Source organism: Brassica rapa, chromosome A02, assembly GCF_000309985.2.
Source record: "Brassica rapa cultivar Chiifu-401-42 chromosome A02, CAAS_Brap_v3.01, whole genome shotgun sequence".
NCBI classification, from domain to species: domain Eukaryota; kingdom Viridiplantae; phylum Streptophyta; class Magnoliopsida; order Brassicales; family Brassicaceae; genus Brassica; species Brassica rapa.
Genome location: NC_024796.2, coordinates 26,461,563 through 26,480,604, shown reverse-complemented (window position 1 = coordinate 26,480,604; position 19,042 = coordinate 26,461,563). Strand labels below are relative to the sequence as shown.

Sequence of the window (19,042 nt, the reverse complement as noted above, 5' to 3'; positions counted from 1 at the left end):
TGGTTTTACCGTATTGTGATTTGTCTTCAAGTTAATCACCACTGGACCACAAGTTCCGATTAAAATTTGTTATTATTTTGAAACTATCGCAATAAAGAAAAAATATAGAAGAGCTGAAGGAGAATGAATGAGATGGAGGGAATAACTGGTGACCAGTCTAAAGATGTGTACAATGTGGGATGATATATCACATGGCAAACAATCATATTTCTGCAGTAGACAGTGATAGTTGTAACAAATAAGGTGTTATAATAATTTCTTTTAAATTGTTAAATGAAAGTATAGCAGAAAATGTACCGTTAGTTACTGTTTCTGAAACTGACTTGTGTCTGAACATAAACTTGAATCCCGCGTGTCTTGCAGTCGACATGTAATTCCTTCCAGTAATGCACCCATTGAAGTCAGAGTATATCAGTAAATGTACTCATACTACATGTATATCAGTAAATGTACCCAGATTATTATTTTAAGTTTAGTCAAAACAATATATTTTATTTGATCAAAAATAATATAGTATATTTGATTAAAAAATAATATAGTATATTTGATTAAAAAACAATATAGTATATCTTAGATTTCATGAATATCTAAGCTTTTGGTTTGATAATTTTTTTTGTATACCATACTCGCTCTTGGTTTATTTAAATTTCAAATATGATCGCTCTTAATCATTGTCAAATTTAGGAGTGGGGTTCTTGATGAGTTGATTTGTATGTGAATGTACATTCGGTTGTTAAGGTCACCGCCAGTTGACATGAAAAAAATGTACCGACTTTTTATATATAAAATCAATAGACTAACTTAGAATATTAGCAAAATAATATTGCTGCTAGTGACTAGTGTGTGTAATCAAACAACCAATAATTAGCGCACTTTCCTATGAGTCTATTCAAAAACTGTCGACGTGAAATTGAAGTATCACAATACAGCAGTATTGCTGCTTCATTGACATAGTATTAGGACCACACAATCGTTGAACGACTTTTAAATTGCTACAAAGTTTGGCTATGATAATTGAAGAATTATGTGTTTAAACGTGACTCCTTACTTGATCTAACAATAAGTTGATCTAAGTTTTTTTTAAATGCTTTTGGTAGAAGTTAGATAGCACCACAAAGTATTTTGAGGTTCAACCATAAACTCATGAACTTTTATTGTATTTATGTGTATGTAAATTAACCAATTTCATTAACTGTCACTAGTTTAACTAAAATATATTATTAAAAAAAATCACATCATCGAATTGTATTTAGAACAAAACTAATGTATCCTGTGGTCTCTCGATCTAAGGTAATACTCGGCTCAAACCGTCACGGTAACACACACACACACACACACACACACATATATATATATAAACCATTGAAAATGTATTTTTTTATTTGACCCAATGATGCAATAGCATTTTCTTAAAAAATGAAGTTTGTTATGGAAAATAGCTTCCTAATCAAAGATAAAGTTGTATCACCATAACTAGATCGAGACATTAGAATAATTTTTAGAAAATTGTGATATTATGTTGGAGAACGTTTTTGCGTTTCTGTCCGTTTGACACCAAGTTTAAGATAACACTACTCGCCTACAATATCCTGACTTGAACATTATTATTAAGCCCCCAACACAACCGCGTACATTCATACATACATACATCAATTACTTATTCAACATATTCAAAAGCATCCTTTGACCTCCCATGTAATACAATTCAAATTACACATGTGTATAAGTATAAACGTAGAAAAAAACATACACACACATACGAAGATATCCTCACTCATCACATCAACCATTCACTGTCTCTTTATACTTCTCCGCCGCTAATTCTTCCAAAGACTGATGATGACTAATTGACCAGTCAACCTCTATGTCCTCCATAATTCGACGTCATTTCACCGCCAAGAGAACTAGCGTACCTCATGAGATCAGCATTTGTCTCCTCCAGTTCCCTTTGCAGCTTCAAGACCTGTCTTTGGAGCACCGAGATGGCCCCAACGCAGCCGTACACTGGATCATTTAGCCGTGCCTCGGCCTCGTAAGCCAGCGAGTTCACCGTGTCTTCTCGTTGATGTGGCGCCACCTCGTGGAGAATCTTGCTCACGTTGCTTGCCCCGAAGATACGGTGGACGTTCGCAAACTTTGTAGGTTCGTCTGGAGGAAAGTATGGCGCGAACACGCAGTCTGATGTGCATCTCCGCCGGAGGAATTTGCATGCCGCGCACGGTGAGTTTATGTAGTTTGAATACGATGATGCCATATTTGGTTAACTTCCCCTGATTTTTCATTTGCGGAAATGAAAAGAAAAAAAATATAATCATATAATACCAACAATACATGCATCTATATCGTTTGCACAATACTGGATATATCATAGTCATTCCTTTATAATCAATTAGTTTGCATATTATATTGGCACATGAAAACAATATAGTACCAAACATATTACATACTACATAGATATATATATATATATATATATATATATATATATTGCACAAATTTTTAAATATAAGTGTATTGGTGAATCTAACACACAATACGATTACGAACAAATTATATACAAAGTTGTGTAACTACACTACACATAACAAATAATCGTCCAAATAATCTCCGTAGCTATATAGAGAAAATGGGTGTTGCTATATTAAATTCAGATTGAAGGTAGGTAACTCGGACCCGTTTTACTTAGGTGTAGATATTGGTTGGCTATAAATCTGACGGGATCAGTACTTTTAAAATAAGAAAACAATTTGTTCTTACAGATTTGACAATAAATTCAAATAAGAAAATAAGAATTTTAAAGAAGGTAGTAAGTATACATATATATGATTACTTGTGTTCTACCAAATTTGGTAAAAACAATTCAAAATTGAATTTGTCTTCTTGGAAATTTTGATTAACTCATTATTTTAATTCAGAACAGAAAAAAACTATTGACCATACATTTTTGCCTTGGCGTCTAGTTTAGCAGCTTTTTCCTGATTTTATCCTCACAACACTCTCTGTCTTTCTGACTCTGAGTTCCCGCATCTATACAAGCATGTATTGGGTTTTCTAGAATCTACGACCTAATTATGTAGCTTTATTATGTACTTAATAAAGATGTTTGTGTTTTGGTATGGTAGAACTCACAGAAGTTCAAGATCAGGGAGCAAGTCGTCAAGATCTAAACTCTCTAATATTATAAAGCCAACCAACATAAAACTACAATATATATACATATGCATAGACTGACTATGCAAGTATGTGTATGTGTGAATTGGCTGAGTAGAATGGAACACTTTTGGTCTTACCTTCTGATGGAGTAACAAGAAAAAGTGCCCCTTGATGATATCTACTCAGAATGGTTTAATCTTCTTTGTTTCTCTCTTTATTGGGGAGATGAATCTGAAGAAGATTTTAAATTATTGGGATTCTTCTGTTGTTTTTAAAGAGGAAACCCTAGCTGAAGCCAAATATGAGTTTCTAAGGGGAAAGTTAGAGAGACAGGAAGAGGGGGGAGAGAGAGGGGGCAAAAGGCATTTTGGTGGTATGAGCGAGAAAGAAGAATATATATAATGAGATTTGCAAAAAGACAAATGAGCATCAATTAACTGAGAACCTAAAATAGTGAATATTACTCCGAACCGTGAAAAACTGTATTCTATCTAATATCTCTTATATACTAAAGCGCAAATCGCCTGACGAATCAAAATAAGACACGTGGACAATTTTTATTAAAAAAAAAGTTTATTAAAAGATTCTGGTATCGATATTGTAAAACTAAAAAAAACTAAATCCTTATATTTTCTCAATTATCACCACTACGTTCAAAAAAACCACCTCTACGTTAAGGATAAAAATCACGATCAAAAACTGTTTTATCTTCTATTTATGGCTTGATTCTTCTTCTGTTGAGTTCTTCCTCTGATCAAAAAAAAATTCCATACAAGTTTATAATTACTCTTTTTTAATATTTTTTTCTAAATAATTACTTTTGATTTAGACTCGGTTTCGTCTTATTCTCAGTTGATAATCTTTTTATTGTTCATTTCAGGTTAAAGATGACATCTGAGTGTGTCTCTGTTAGAAAGCTTAAAATTTCAATAAAAATAAAAGGTTTGCAGCAGCTAAGGTAACGACAATTTTTTCCAAAAGAAACAAGCATCTCAACTCTATTGTCTACAAAATGAGTATTTACAAATACGTTCTTTATATTTTCTATATTTATGACACTACTTGCCTTGGTTTTGCATTAAAATTAAAATCAGAAACGGAGAAGGAAGAGGAAACTAGACAAACAAAACAAAAGGGAGATCGGCCTTCTCTGCAAACATTAGTACAAGGAAACAAGAATGAAAACAAGTGGTATCCTTAGTTATTCTCTGATTTTCTTTCCTATATACCTTACTCTTTTAGAATTTTTTTTAACACAATGTTACTCTTTTAGGATCTCCATTTTATTTTATTTTTTTTTTAATATAAAGGATCTCCATTTTATTTTTGTAGCTTTTCAAAAATCATATCTCATTGCTAACAAATAATGGTGTGATGTTATTCTGTCCAGGGAAAAAAAGTATCAGCAACTATGACGAAGCAAACTGGTATTTACAAATTTGTTTGTTATGGTTTGACTATTTCATAAAATTGCATTTTTCTTAAAACAATGCCTATTATATTAGACTATCTTGCAATTTTTTGTAAGTGTATTATATAAAAAGTGACTATTTTACACATGTTTAGTTTCATGATTTTTAAAATATTAATTATAAGTAAAATTAATTTAAAGAAGACTTAATTACAAAACAAATGCAAATAAAACTGATTGGATCAAACATGATATTTCTTGGTGTTATCCAGCTCCAAAAAAATATGTCTAATTAAGTTCAGTTTTGATTAAAAGATAAATAAGACTGTTACAATTTGATTTTTAAAAGAAGAATTTAAATGCATGCAAAAATTTACCCGTGCTTAGCACGGGACGACAATACTAGTTCTATCTATTTCATAATACATGAAATTTTGACTATTTGCATACATATTAAAAATTTTACTTTTTCTTTAAAAAATTAGTAGAAATATAATTTAAAATTAATTTATATAACTATAAAAAATAGAAAAATACACAATTGGATACATAGTTTTCGATAAAGTTAAAGTTATTTAGATATGTGAAAACATTGTGAAATAACAAAAATCATCTAAAACATTATCTATATTATCTATATTAAAATGGAGAGAATATTGTTTCTGTAATTATAACAGTTTGGTAATTTATTTCTATTTATTTTGAAGATAATTATTCTTTTGTGTAAGTCACTAAATTATAAGAAAATTTGCAAGAATTATCGAGTGATAATAATCGGTGATCAAATAAGTCCAAGTTTCAAAATATGGTACACTCGTCATGGTGTTGTCGGAATCAAAATTGGATTAGCCCTTCGACCAACATAGCTTTCCAACCAATGTATATTCTTCAACTTCGAGGCTTAATCGCCTACAATTTTTTTTATTTACCTTTGACCTTTTCACAAGGTTCAGTATTCTGTGAAAATAATAATTATAATGTTTGTGAAGTCTCTGGCCCACTTCTGAATATATTGCTTCTTAAGCAAAAATATATATTACTGCTTTAAATTCTTTTGAGAAGGCTTTGGGATACAAAAGACATCAGAACTGTTGAGATCTGAGAAAATCCGACATGTATACAGTCATTTTGTTTGATTGAATTTAACTGTTAACGTATAAACCTTCCTGATTTCACTGTTCAGCTCTCTGATAATAAGTCTTAGCTTTTTTTAAAAATCTTGTGTTCCAAAAATTTTGCATACTCTGATGCTTAAATACCAACAAATTGTCTATAATGCATACTTTAAATATATAAACTGAAATTTTCTATAGAGTTAATAAAAAAAAGGATTTCTAACACAACATCTTTTTTATTTATTATACTGCCATTATCATTTTAAACTAAGTGTGAAATCAGTATATTTGCATATTTTTACATAAACACGATTACATTTACATGTAGAAGATAAATTGTTTGATCATATAAAAAAGTGGTAGTTTTTTTTTTTTGGTATGAAAAAGTGGTAGTATTTGCTTATTTCTTTCAAATGTTATGTATTTTATTTGTATTTGGTTTTTGGAGTTTATTCCTTCAGCTAAACTTAGCAAATTAGCTAAAAACTTGGTAAAAGTAAGTTAGCAATATAAACATACGAAGAATCGTCGTTCTCAGCTAGCCAACTTCAGTCACCATACAAGTGTTTTTTGCTTCATTAAAATAAAACAAATTGCTTTTGTTTTTTACGTTGGATACATTACCATATCATAAACTCTGAAAAATACTACAAAAGATTATACATCCGACAATTCTACGTAGGCTCATGTGATGTGATGTAATTAGGTGTAAAATAAAGTGCTTTAACAAACAAAAATGATAAGTGATGTATATTAATACATTATTCTTTTCATGAACATATACATAACAAATTATATAAGTGCAATATTTGGTAGCATGTGCGTAGATTAAACCAATGATTAGATGAGATAATCAATCATTCGCAACCATTACTTTTCGTATATATTTTCGTATATATCTTGAAAGTTGAAACGATGATTTTTGTATTTAATTTCCTGCTTAGATTTCAGTGTATACATGCATTTATATATAGTCTCTCCATTTCATAAAGTTGCATGTTTTAGAAAAATAATTTATTTCAAAAAAATCTATTTTTTTTTACATTTTCAATACATATTTTATCAACTAATTACAACTTCAAAAAAACTTAGCTGCACTTATTAATTTTTTATTGGATTAAACTTATAGAAAAAAATGATCACAGAAAATTATGTATATATAAATGAAATTTAATATGTTTATTAATATGCTTGAAATTTTTTAAAATATGTAACATTTCCAGGATGAACGGAGGGATTATATTGAATGTTCAACAAGAGTGTGACACCAGAAACGGATCTACTTGAGTCAATAAAATGTCATGTGACACCTGTTAAATATCGATAAATAATAGTTTGTTACCAATAACATTGAAAATTTAGCAGCTTTTACTGGAAGAAGTCCCCTCTTGACACCCCTAAACCCCAGTTCAAAACCCACTGATGACACTTTGAATTTTTTTTGACACCTCTTAAATGCATTCTTGGATCCGCCACTGAGAGTGTGCGAAAGAAAAAGCGAAAAGAAAAAAAAAAAAATATAAAACCCAATTTGCTTGTTACCACAAGTCCGTTCGTGAGTTTGTTTACTTCTCGTGGCTCTCACTGGAAACTTTTGTAACCCCTGATGGTTAAGCATGGCCTGGGCAGTGTTCCTAAGATTTTTTTTTTTTTTTTTTTGTTGGTAAAATGTTTTAGGGGTGTCAAGAGGGGACTTCTTCCAGTAGAGCTGCGAAATTTTCTGTTCCTAAGATTCTTCCAAACCGCATCGTCGAATATCACATCTTTGAAAACATCAAAGATTCCTTTGAACTCGGGACCTTTGGTGTAATTTAAGAAGTCAATATTAGTTGGATCAACGGTGACCAACATATCCACTCAAGTGAACCACGAACATTTAAATTAAAATATCAAACTGTACTCTTCGAGAAGTTCCAGTGAAATCATAGATCCGGTGCATGGAGCAACATGAGCAGGCCCGGAAGCATCCTCAGAAGGTGCCAATTTGTAGCAAGGAAGGATGCTCTTTAAACGACCCGGTTACTTGAACATAAAGCATTAATTCTGTTATTCGAGTAATAAAATATTTTGGATACAAAATTGTTGGGTAATTTCCGAGATAGATTAGTTTATAGGGAAAATTGTTTTTAGGCCAAAAAATGATAACTATGTACTATTAGGCTAATCTCATATATTTTATGTTCTATTAGTCTAAATATTTTCAAAATGACAATATTGTCCTTAATTTCAATTAAAAATTCGAAATTACAATTAATATCAAAATATAATTTTAACTAAAATAATTGCAAAAATATTAAAAATCCTCCCAAAAAAACCTAAAGTTCGAAGTTTGTTTTCTCAAAGGGATCGATTGATCCCATAAGCAAGTGTTCAATCTGAACCGGTCGATCATCGTAAATATATCCATAACAACGAAAATATGCGGAACATATATTGATCGACCAAGCCTAGGTCAGTCGATCACAGAAGCTCGATCCCAGTTCGATTGATCGGTCGCATCTTTGGGATGGATCGATCCCGTGCCCAAGTAAGTCTTTCAAATCGATTTCTTGGTTTTTGTCGGTTAAATCTGGTTTGATTCCCACTTGATTTGAACTAAGCAAACACGAACTGGACTCTTAAAACTAGATTTCTAATCAATCAAACTCATTTTTCTCTTCTGTTTGAAGAACAAAGGGGAGAAGAAGATGGCGTGAGAAGAAGTTTCCAAATCGATGTTTCAATTTTTTTTTTAATTTAAAAATTTATTTTATATATCACAATTTTTCTTTTTTTTTAAAAAATCGATTTAATAAATATGAAGAAACTGGATATTTCCAAATATTCTCCAACTGATTATCCTTATCCATAGAATATGTATTCTACTATATGTAGAACACAATAGACATATTTGAAATCGACTTCTACTAGATTTATAGTAATGTGTAGATTCCGATTTCTATAGGTTTTAGATTTATAATAATGTGTAGATTTCGGATTCTACAGATTTTACAACGATAGGTTAAGCGTGGAATGTATTTTCCAAATATTTTTAGATTACTGTTATTTACGTAGATCACATATTCTAAACATATTAGATTCAATGAAAAAGTGGATTACATTTTCTATTATGCAGAACAAAATATGAAATTATGATTTTAACATTTTTAGAACTAAAAAAACTACCAATAAATTGATATCAGTATTTCATCAGTAGTTACTATTTTTGAACTTTTTTTGTTTGTAAAACTATTTATTTGATTTATTTTAGAAAATACTAAATGGCATTAAAAGAAAAAGTAGTACAAAAAAAATTAACCTAATAGGACATAGTTATCATTTTGGCCTAAAAAACCAATTTTCCCTTTTTTATAAGTTATTTTATAATATTTAGTAATTTAAAAAAAAATATTTTAAATTTATAAAATGTATGTTAGATATTCAGATATTTATTTGGTCTTCTATTCGGTTTCAATTTTTTTATAGAAATAATAGAAAAAACTGTTCAAATATTTGTAAACAATAGGTCGATTTCGAATTCCATTTTTTCGGGTTTTGGTACATATGTCCAGACCTAAATGACACAATTAGCTTGCAAACATACATTTAAAACGTGTGGTGTTCCTAATTGATCAAAGCAATCAAAAGTCGTGGTTTAACTAAAGGAACAGTCGGTCAGCGATACAGTTTGACGGACGATAAAGGCTTCCATCACCGACCAGTCACTTTATTCGAGGCCCATTTCGCATGGGTATGGGACGAGCGACGGTTGTTCAGATTTTAAGAAAACGATATAAACAAAACTTTTTTTTTTTTTTTTAACTTTTCGAAAATAATTAAAAGCTAACGAAAATAACAAAACCTTCATCTCAATCGCTTCGCTTCTTCAACTCTCTCTCTCGCTTCTTCTGTGAAACCCTAAGGAAGAAGACGAGGTACTCTTCAATGGGGGAAGTAGTGGAGAACATCAACGCCGTTCCGGCCTCGGAAGACGAGCTCTACGGCTTTAAACGCCAGGAGATGTACAGTGGCGCCCTTGCCGGCTCCGTCGCTCCGTACGGTCGCCACGTGTTCCTATGCTACAAGAGCCACGAGACGTGGCTTCCTCGCGTCGAATCCGAAGGTCTCCCGCAGCGTTTCGCTAAGTCGTTCAAGGATCGGAGAGCTGATTTCGCTGTTGAGGTACACCGAAACCGTTTCGATTCGTTTTTTCAATCGAGCTTATGTTGAGATTTTCTGTTGGTTGTTAGACGAAGCTGACGGTGTGTGGTGGTGGAGGTGGTGAATCTGATGGAGATGTGTTGGTTTTCCCTGATATGATCAGTTACAAGTGAGTTTATCGATTTTTTTTCCAGCTAGTTGAAATAGTTGATTCGAGTTCTTGTTTGTTAGTTCGATTTATATGGAAAGTTATAACTGATTGATTTAGAAGCTGGTAGATAGTTAGATTTGAGGTTTTTCGATGGTGGTTGAGCTCTAGATTCAGATCTGAAAAGGCGTTTTATCAATCGTTTCTGCTGATTATGCGTTTATGTTTCTATGTTAATGGTGTTTGTTTTGGATAGATTTAGTCCAATTTGTATAAATAGCCGAACGAATCTTGTTGGGCGGTAATTTCGATAACTTACATATGTGAAGTATTCAAACCTAATAAATTCTTCAAATACATGTAATTTCATAATTGTTTTGATCCAATATGTAAAAGTATCCAAACCCGAAATATTATTAGCCAAACTTAAAGTGATTTAAGTACTAAAATCTATCTTTAACCTGAAGTATTATTAACTGAAACCGACCAAAACATATAAAGAACCCCAAACTAGGCATGGGCATTCGGGGTCCCAATCGGGTTTCGGTTTTATTCAATCGAGTTTTGGTTTTTCGGGTTTATCAAAATCAGCCCCATTCGGATTATATGAAAGTTCGGTTCGGGACCGGTTCGGATTCTATCGGGTTCGGGTCGGGGTTAGTAAATCTTCAAAGAACCGGTACAACCCAATATACTTTCGGGTTCGGGTCACAAACAGAAACTAAGAAGCAGAACCCGAAAACCTGAAAAACCAGATTCAACTGGTACCCGAATGGCATGCCTAGTTTTAGATCTTTATAGCCATCTTTGGAAGTATTGGCTTTGTGCCTTATCCTTTTGTATAACTCTCGTTGTCATTACTAACAGGGCGCTTAAGGACACAGATGTGGATGCTTTTGTGGAAGATGTGCTTGTTAATGGGAAACCGTGGACATCTGGGATTCAGGAAGAGCTATCAGGCTCCTTTGTATTTGTGTGTGCTCATGGTAGCCGAGACAAGAGATGCGGTGTTTGTGGACCAGCTCTTATGGAGAAGTTTGAGCAGGAGATAGGGTCACGTGGACTTTCAGAGCAAATCTTCGTTAAGCCGTGCTCTCATATCGGTGGGCACAAGTATGCTGGAAATTTGATTGTCTTCAGCCCTGATTCAGCTGGAAAGGTTTCTGGCCATTGGTAAGAATATGTCAAATCTCAGCTTGCTTGTATAATTTAGAAAAAAAAGTTGAACTGTTATACCTTATGTATCAGAAAACGATCTTGTTGTTATGTAGGTATGGCTATGTGACTCCTGATGACGTGCCTGCAGTGCTTGATCAGCACATTGCAAAAGGAGAAATCATACAAAACCTTTCCAGGTCTGTTTCCCTGCTTGTTATTTGTAGCTTAGTGCAGATATGTCTCTGTTAAAACAGCTACGCATTACCCTAGTAAACTTTGATCTAGATGTATACCCTCGTGTTGGATCTGAACCGTTGCAAGTCTGTATCGTTTCTAACTAGTAACAAGTGTAATAATGTGATAGTTCTACGTGATTGCTAGAATCACACTGGACATCAAATGGTAATATGTAATGTGTAGTTTAGCTGAGGTTTTTGTTGGTTGAACTATGATGCTCATAACCCTTCACTAACTCAGTTTATAAAAGTCTAATTTGAAGATACGTTGCTAAGAGACCTTTCAAGTTTATTCAACTATGTATGTATGTTTCCAGATACTGACAAAGTTTACCGAGATAAATATCTTTTTTTCAGGGGCCAGATGAGACTAAAACCCGAGGGTGAGGAAGCTGAGAAAGTGGTTGAGCATCAAATCCCAAACGGAAACAGTGTAGTGGAACGTGATTCAGTGGAGACGAAAGGATTCACAGGAGGTTGTTGCCAAGGTACAAAGGGGGTTTCATGTTGCCAGGAGCAAACTCCAGAACCAGTCAAGAAAGAAACATCCGTGAAGCAGAAAGGGTTCAGTTGGATGGAGAAAGAAGAGGTTCTCTTGGGAGCTGCCGCAGTTGGGGCCATCGCAACCATAGCAGTGGCTTACAGCATTTACAGGAGATCAGGTTAAGAAGCCACCCTCTTACATTTTGTGAAGAACTTACACAACAAGTATAAAACTTTATTTTTGGTAGCCATATTATATAGCTGTTAAAGAAAAGAAAAGAAAAGAAAAAGAACATGGAGGTAATGATCTTTTGAACCATGTAACCAGATATCGGTTTGGCATTACAGGAATGTCATGTATACTCTGCCTTTGAATAAATGTGTTATTAGCCTCTTCCCCTGATTTTATTTGTATTCATTGTGGATTGAATCGGTTTAGTTGGTTATCTTGTGTTGGTTCTGTGCTCTTGAGTATATCGATCTTTTTTTAGTTTGATTGTATATGGGATAACGGATAATCTAGCGGCTGACAATCTTCTTCTGCTGCTAATAGATGATGATTGACTTTACATTTCCGTTGTAGTTGTGTAAAGGAAACGTGAGGAAGTGTTCATGATAGATGTACGTATTATTGTCCTAGCACAGAAGATAGATCACAGTAGAGAAAATTTTTCTTGTTCGTCTCCCGAGTAAAAGAACGTTAAACTCGACAACCCTTTTCTTATGTTATTGCCTCAATGCTATCTCGGTAAATTTTTAAAATGTCAAACTAATTTTAAAACAAAAATACGCCGTTGCGGGGTATCGAACCCGGGTCACCCGCGTGACAGGCGGGAATACTTACCACTATACTACAACGACTCTGTTGTTATTTCTGGGAAAACGATAAATAAAATAGGAAATATTTAGGATCGTCTTCTCCAAAAACCTCAAACCCTTACCGGGACTTCTCTCTTGTTCGATAACTTGCCAGTTCTCACCTTGTGCTAGTAGCTTCACTGGCAGAAGGCCAAATGTTCGCGACGGGGAATCTCTCGAGAACTTGTAGACGATCTTTATCGTCTCTCCTTCACTCCGATTCCTCCAGGTAACTTCAGACTCTAAAACCATTTTCCACCTCTGAATCGTATCTTCTCTATGATAATTCAGATTTCTCAGAATACCCATCTCCCAGATTCGAATATAAACCCCGAAAGTTTATATCTTTCATACCCAAATGATCGGTTTTGCTATTATCGTCTTGCTTATGAATTTTCTGTTTTCGATTTTGAAAGGAACCTGCTTTTGTCATCGAATCATGCTACAAGCAATGTGATGGTTCACCCTAGTATCTCCAGTGAGGGCAATTCCAATTCCTTTCAGCCATTGACGCACCAAGTCTTTAAAAAATGGTCACGAGCTATGTCTACATCGAGAGGAAGGAGCATGAGGAGTAAAGTTGAGAGCAGAATGCGTAAAGAATCTGGCAAGACGTTAAGAGAGATCAGGAGAGCCAAAAAGCTGAAGAAGAAACTCATGACTGATGAAGAAAGACTCATCTACAACCTCAAAAGGGTATTCACAATTTGTTCAAGATCAAGACTTTATGTCTGATTCGTAGTTTGAGTGTTGTTGTATATGATGCAGGCCAAGAAGAAAGTTGCGCTTCTCTTACAAAAGCTCAAGAAGTACGATCTCCCCGAGCTGCCATCGCCTGTGCATGATCCCGAGCTTTTCACGCCTGAGCAGATCCAAGCGTTTAAGAAAATCGGTTTCAAGAGCAAGAACTATGTTCCCGTTGGTGTCCGTGGAGTCTTTGGAGGAGTGGTTCAGAACATGCATATGCACTGGAAGTTTCATGAGACGGTGCAGGTTTGCTGCGATAACTTCCCAAAGGAGAAGATTAAAGAGATGGCGACCATGATAGCGAGGCTGAGCGGTGGGGTTGTCATAAACATACATAATGTGAAGACTATTATTATGTACCGTGGTAGAAACTACCGGCAGCCTAAGAACCTGATTCCTGTTAACACCCTCACAAAACGGAAGGTAATGCAGTATAAAACTTACGCTTTTGTGGTTATAGTATTCGGTTTATTTGGTTCGGATATTATCCGGTTTAGATTTATTCAGTTCGTCCACAATCCCACCGAAGTGGACGGAAATTAATCGGTTTGGTTTTTGGTTGATTTCGGTTATTTCCGTAAATAACAGACTTTTTTTTTTGGTTTCCTGTTAGAATTTGGTATAATTTTCTAAAAGAATCTGATATTTCCAGTTAATGTTAGAATTTGGTATAATTTTCTAAAAGAATCTGATATTTCCAGTTAAATTCGGTTATTTCAGTTAGACTTGATTAGTTTGGTTTGGTTTATTTTGGTTATTTTCGGTTAGTTTTTTATATTTTTAGAAAAAAAATCGAAAACCGAACCCTACTGAATTAAACCGAACTCAAAAGGGTAACCATACCGAAAACCAAAAATTTTGGTTCGGTTAGGCTCGTCCGGTTCGGACAGAACCGCAGGCCTAATAGGAACTAGACTATCCCGGTTAAGATATTGTTACTTAACGGCATGCTCAAAGCCCAAATCTTCTGTTCAGACAATCTTTATGTTTAGGATTAATGAATCATTGAAGTGTGGCTTGCTCTAGTAACTGTTTGATAGGGGTATGATATGAGCAAGTATCTATGTTTCGCAGGCTTTATTTAAAGCGAGATTTGAGCAAGCACTTGAATCACAGAAGCTGAACATCAAGAAAACAGAACAGCAGCTAAGGAGAATGGGTGTTAATCCCGAAGATCCGGTTGCCATGGCTAGCATCCAGAGAGTGGCCTCAACGTTCTTCAATGCAATCGACAAGAAAGAAGGAAGCCCTTATGTCTTTCATGGAGATAAACAATCAGAGAGAGGAGCTAGTGTTGTAAATACAGAAGGATCAGAACCGGCTGATGAAGAAGATAGTGACCAGGAGGAGTTGGATAGATTCATAGCTGAGATAGAAGAGGCCGCAGATAAGGAGTGGGAGGAAGAGGAAGCTGCGGAGCAAGAGGAAACTGGTAGAATACGGTATTGGAACAGAGAGGAGTTTGCAGGAAGAAGCAGAGACTCAAGTCAAGGATTTAGAAGAAATGAAAGGGATACACGTAGCCAGAGGAGATCCCACCATAGTGATGATGAGGATGATGATGACAGTGATCAGTTGGATAGTGAGGATGAGGATGAAATCCCAAAGAGATTTGACAGGCCAAGATCAAATACAAGAAGGCAAGGAAATGATTTGTTAGAAGAAGCTCTGATCCTCGTTCTCGAGTGAGGAGTGATGAAGATGTGCTGAGTGATCTTGATAACACAATGTGGGATTCAGGAGATGAGGAAGATGCACCGGCTAATTATATTTCAAGCAGCGATGAGGATGAAGATGAAAACAGGGGAGTATCGGCATCTACACAACCAAGATTCAGTAATAATAATAGTTCAAGAGAGGGTACTATCAATAATTCGAAGACAAAGAGTGGAAAACACAAGGATGAGGACTGGGATAGTGATTAGAAATGAAGAACATGAAATCGCATAGTTTCTCACAGTTTTATTTTGACATCCTTGGAAACTGATTATTAAATGAGAACTGAAAGATGTTGAAACTCTGGTCTGAGTATTCAAAGCTGATATATCTGCTGTTGTTGGCTTTGGTTTGTTTGTGATGATTCAGTGGAAGACGAAGAACATGATATGGCAAATAAATTCAATAGAACCATGATGTCAAATTTGGCTAATGGATAAATGAAAATAATATGATACTTGGGGAAATTTTATGTTTACTATTTTTAAGGTATCACTTTTCATCTTTTACACAAGTAAAATGACATTTTCAAAAATACATTTTCAAAAATACATTTTTCATTAAGTGGCAAAAGACTATTATAATCTTGTTATCTATATGTATGATAAATTATTATTTAAAAAATAAGAATTATTTTTTTTTTTTTTATGTTTTTGAATTATACGTTTTCAAATTCGAACTTTTTTATAATTTTTTGTTGAACTTTTTGTTTTGAAATTTTTTATTTTTTTCATTTTTTTTTAAATCGAAAATTATGTTTGAAACTATTTTTTGATTTTTTTTATATTTTTTAATTATTTATTTATAAATTTATTAGAATCCTAATTTCACATCCCAACAACCCTACCCCACTCCTTCAACTCTAAACCCTAAGTCTAGATTAGTTAACTTTAGGGGTATAAATGTTTTTTATCCTTCGTTAAAAGTGAAGGTAAAAATGATCAATGTAAACATGAAAAGTGAAAGTGAAGGTAAAAATGATCAATGTAAACATGAAAAGTGCTATGAATGCGCTATTTGTGATAATTTTCATGATACTTTACACTATTTACTGGTATTCAATCATTTATTACTCTTTACTTAGTTTAGTTATAATCTAATCAACTATTCCATTATTAAATTAACGCCTGCGTTCGGTGTCCCATTCGGATTCGATTCAATTGATTAGAATTTTCGAAAATATGTTCATAAGTGTCATTTAGATTTTACTAATTTTGGGTTGGGCTCGGTTTGATTCCAATCGGTTATAACCCAATTTATTTTTAAAAAAACTTAAACAATTAATCAGAAAATACTCAAAATATATAAATTATTCAAAAATGTAATTAAAAATTAGTTAAACTATTTAAACTAACTAAAATCATTCAAAATAATCCCTTATATACTAAAGCACAAGTCACATAACAAATCAAAATTTGCCATTTGGATTTTATAAAATTTAAGAAAAAAAATCAATTAAAACAAGATAATTTTTAGATAAAAACACATCCTATCAGCAGTTTCTCAAAATACTTCACGACCCACGATCTTATTTCTTTATCCCTATACTCCTATATCTCTTAAATTTGACAAATAGGAGAGAGGTTAAACTGCACGTCAAGTCTTTAACTTTCATTGCTCTCCATGGTCTGTAAGTTTGTAACGCAAGAGAGGCCCTGCTCTCCACTTCTCTTCAACTCGATTCCCTGTTCATATACTCCACGGTTTCAACTGAAGCTTTCTAGAAAGAAGGGAAGATGAAAAGCTTGAAAGTTGTTAGATTTTCAACTTATAGTTTTCAGGTGAGTTTTAACGTTGTGTTGATCATATTTTTATGGGTTGGTTATATTTCTTTGGATAATGGCAATATACACATGGATCTCAAACCAGGTTCAGAATAGCTAAAAATAAAATTCATTTTGATTAGGAAAATATGTTACTCGGCTAGATAATTATCCTTCCCTTACTCACCACCTTCATGAAAACTACACCTTTAATCATGTTTGGTTTGAATATAAATCCACGTTATAACTTAATATGAACTCATGTCAAGTCCATTTTCCACATTGACTGCTTTTCTATTAACTACACAAGAAGAAATATCTAGCACTTGTGTTTTCTGGTTGACTACCTATTAAGCTATTAATTAGTTACTCTATATCATCAAGGAGCTGCAAAACCACATGTGAATGTCATCGCTAATTCACATGATCATATTTCTTCAGTTATAATGGAAGTCCCAGTAAAGAATATGACTATGATTATGTAAGTGTCAATAACTCTGGTAAGGTTTACTTAGTTCAAGTGTCAATTAAGAACATATTTTTTGCAATTTCATTTCAGTTAGTATTTACTCAATGTTTTAGTCATTTATGTAATTTAGATTTTAAAAATATAGCAGTATACATTAAATAGTAAAGATCACCTATTCTCAAACTAAATTAAAGTGTAAATAATTTTGATTACTTAAATTATTTGTCATTGTTATGTACTGATTTTGTTTCAAAGAATTGTGTTTACATGCTGACTTTTACTGTTTTTAATGTTTTAACTAATTTGTAAGATTATTTAGATGTTGAATGAATTACTTGATGTAAGAAGCCAAAGACATAGATTGCATTCATCATGTTAATAAGAAGAAAAATGTACTGAAAGAAAGAGCAAGACAGAAGTAAATTAAGAAAGCTTCAAACTACCATTTTATCTAAAACTAAATAATTTATAACAAACGAAAGACAAGTTAGCATATTGGTTCAGACTTCATCATAAGTCTCTTCCAATCACACGTTCTGTTCCCCTGTAATGAAGTTTAACAAGATTTTAATGTTAAAAACGAATTTATAACAATGTAACTTTCTTATATGTTTGTGGTTAATCAGTGATAAATATGTTAATGTTTTTATAGATAAATGTGTTTATATTTTGTAAAGATAAATGTGTTACTGTTTTTATATTTATTTGTATTTTTTTTGGCTAAGTTTTATACATGTAACTTTTAGTTATGTGTATATATAACTAAAATTTGGTTTTATTTACACCAAAAAAATTTGGTTATATTTGTAAACAAATATTATCTCAGTGCGTAGCACTGGGGCAACACTAGTAAATAGATAAACTACAAAAATTATAATACTCTAAAATATCTTAATTTCTTTAACATATATAAAATATTAATATATTTAATTAATTTTAGATATTTTTTAATTATAGTTGAATTCCAGTTCGACTAGAATTGTTATAAATCCAAAAGTGGATGGTCTCATTCGGATATTTTTTTTATAATGGGTTCAATCGAAATTCAGTTTTTTTATTCATATTAGTGTCTAAGGGTATGAATGGTGACCAAGGAACGACAAAAAATAATATATTCTCTAATATTCCTAAAAAAAGTTCACCATTCACAAGTAATAAATCTTCCTTCTCATTCCCTATCACTCATTTTTTTGTTGAAAAATAAAGAACAAAGTTATTCCTTGTTAAATATGTGATGTAACAACCATTCTTTTTTTTAGCGCTGACTTATTATAACAATACATTTATGAGAAATATTGCATAGACAATCGACAACCGACAATACTACCTGTCTTACGAAGATCTAAGCCTAAATGCATCATCTGCAAGAAAATTTGTAGTATGCGGTTCGAACCCTAGACCTGGTGTAAAATCTTTTAAACCTTAACCAATAGGATACAATGCTTTCACAACCATTCTTTTTTATCTAAAATTTTATTCATATACATTCATTTCTTATTCGTTCATCTTGTTTTCAGAATGGTCACCAGTCGGACCCTAAAAGATCTACACTAATGAACCCTATTTTATTTGTTAGTCAAAACTGATAAGACTGCAAAATATAAATATAAGCCCATTGGACTTGATTGGCCCATATTTGAGCATC

The 19,042-nt window shown here is 33.0% G+C and overlaps 3 protein-coding genes, 1 long non-coding RNA gene and 1 other non-coding gene across 6 annotated transcripts; 2 read left to right on the top strand and 3 right to left on the bottom strand.

The window, feature by feature from the left end:
• Nucleotides 1-1,585: 1,585 nt before the first annotated feature.
• On the bottom strand, nucleotides 1,586-3,616 carry LOC103854223 (LOB domain-containing protein 25). The gene is made up of 2 exons (XM_009131153.3): nucleotides 3,291-3,616; nucleotides 1,586-2,270 (listed from the first exon to the last, which is right to left on the bottom strand). Exon 2 carries the CDS (start codon nucleotides 2,252-2,254, stop codon nucleotides 1,856-1,858), a length of 399 nt encoding a protein of 132 aa, XP_009129401.1. The 5' UTR covers nucleotides 2,255-2,270; nucleotides 3,291-3,616; the 3' UTR covers nucleotides 1,586-1,855.
• A 4,840-nt stretch (nucleotides 3,617-8,456) lies between these two features.
• Nucleotides 8,457-9,809, bottom strand: LOC117131784. Its single transcript, XR_004455133.1, has 2 exons — nucleotides 9,576-9,809; nucleotides 8,457-9,520 (listed from the first exon to the last, which is right to left on the bottom strand). It is a non-coding gene; the product is annotated as an uncharacterized LOC117131784 (long non-coding RNA).
• On the top strand, nucleotides 9,509-12,290 carry LOC103854224. The gene is made up of 5 exons (XM_009131154.3): nucleotides 9,509-9,840; nucleotides 9,909-9,988; nucleotides 10,835-11,140; nucleotides 11,239-11,322; nucleotides 11,719-12,290. The coding sequence occupies exons 1-5, from the start codon at nucleotides 9,604-9,606 to the stop codon at nucleotides 12,026-12,028; spliced, it is 1,017 nt and encodes a 338-aa protein (XP_009129402.1). The 5' UTR covers nucleotides 9,509-9,603; the 3' UTR covers nucleotides 12,029-12,290.
• A 247-nt stretch (nucleotides 12,291-12,537) lies between these two features.
• LOC103854225 (CRM-domain containing factor CFM9, mitochondrial) lies at nucleotides 12,538-15,510 on the top strand. 2 transcript variants are annotated; one of them, XM_033284314.1, is made up of 5 exons: nucleotides 12,538-12,931; nucleotides 13,119-13,398; nucleotides 13,471-13,872; nucleotides 14,524-15,009; nucleotides 15,043-15,510. In XM_033284314.1, the coding sequence occupies exons 1-5, from the start codon at nucleotides 12,858-12,860 to the stop codon at nucleotides 15,136-15,138; spliced, it is 1,338 nt and encodes a 445-aa protein (XP_033140205.1). In that variant the 5' UTR covers nucleotides 12,538-12,857; the 3' UTR covers nucleotides 15,139-15,510. The 2 variants fall into 2 exon arrangements, with proteins under 2 accessions (XP_033140205.1, XP_009129403.3); XM_009131155.3 differs by having other exon boundaries at nucleotides 14,524-15,510.
• TRNAD-GUC lies at nucleotides 12,634-12,705 on the bottom strand. The gene has a single exon. It is a non-coding gene; the product is annotated as a tRNA-Asp (tRNA).
• Nucleotides 15,511-19,042: the final 3,532 nt, after the last annotated feature.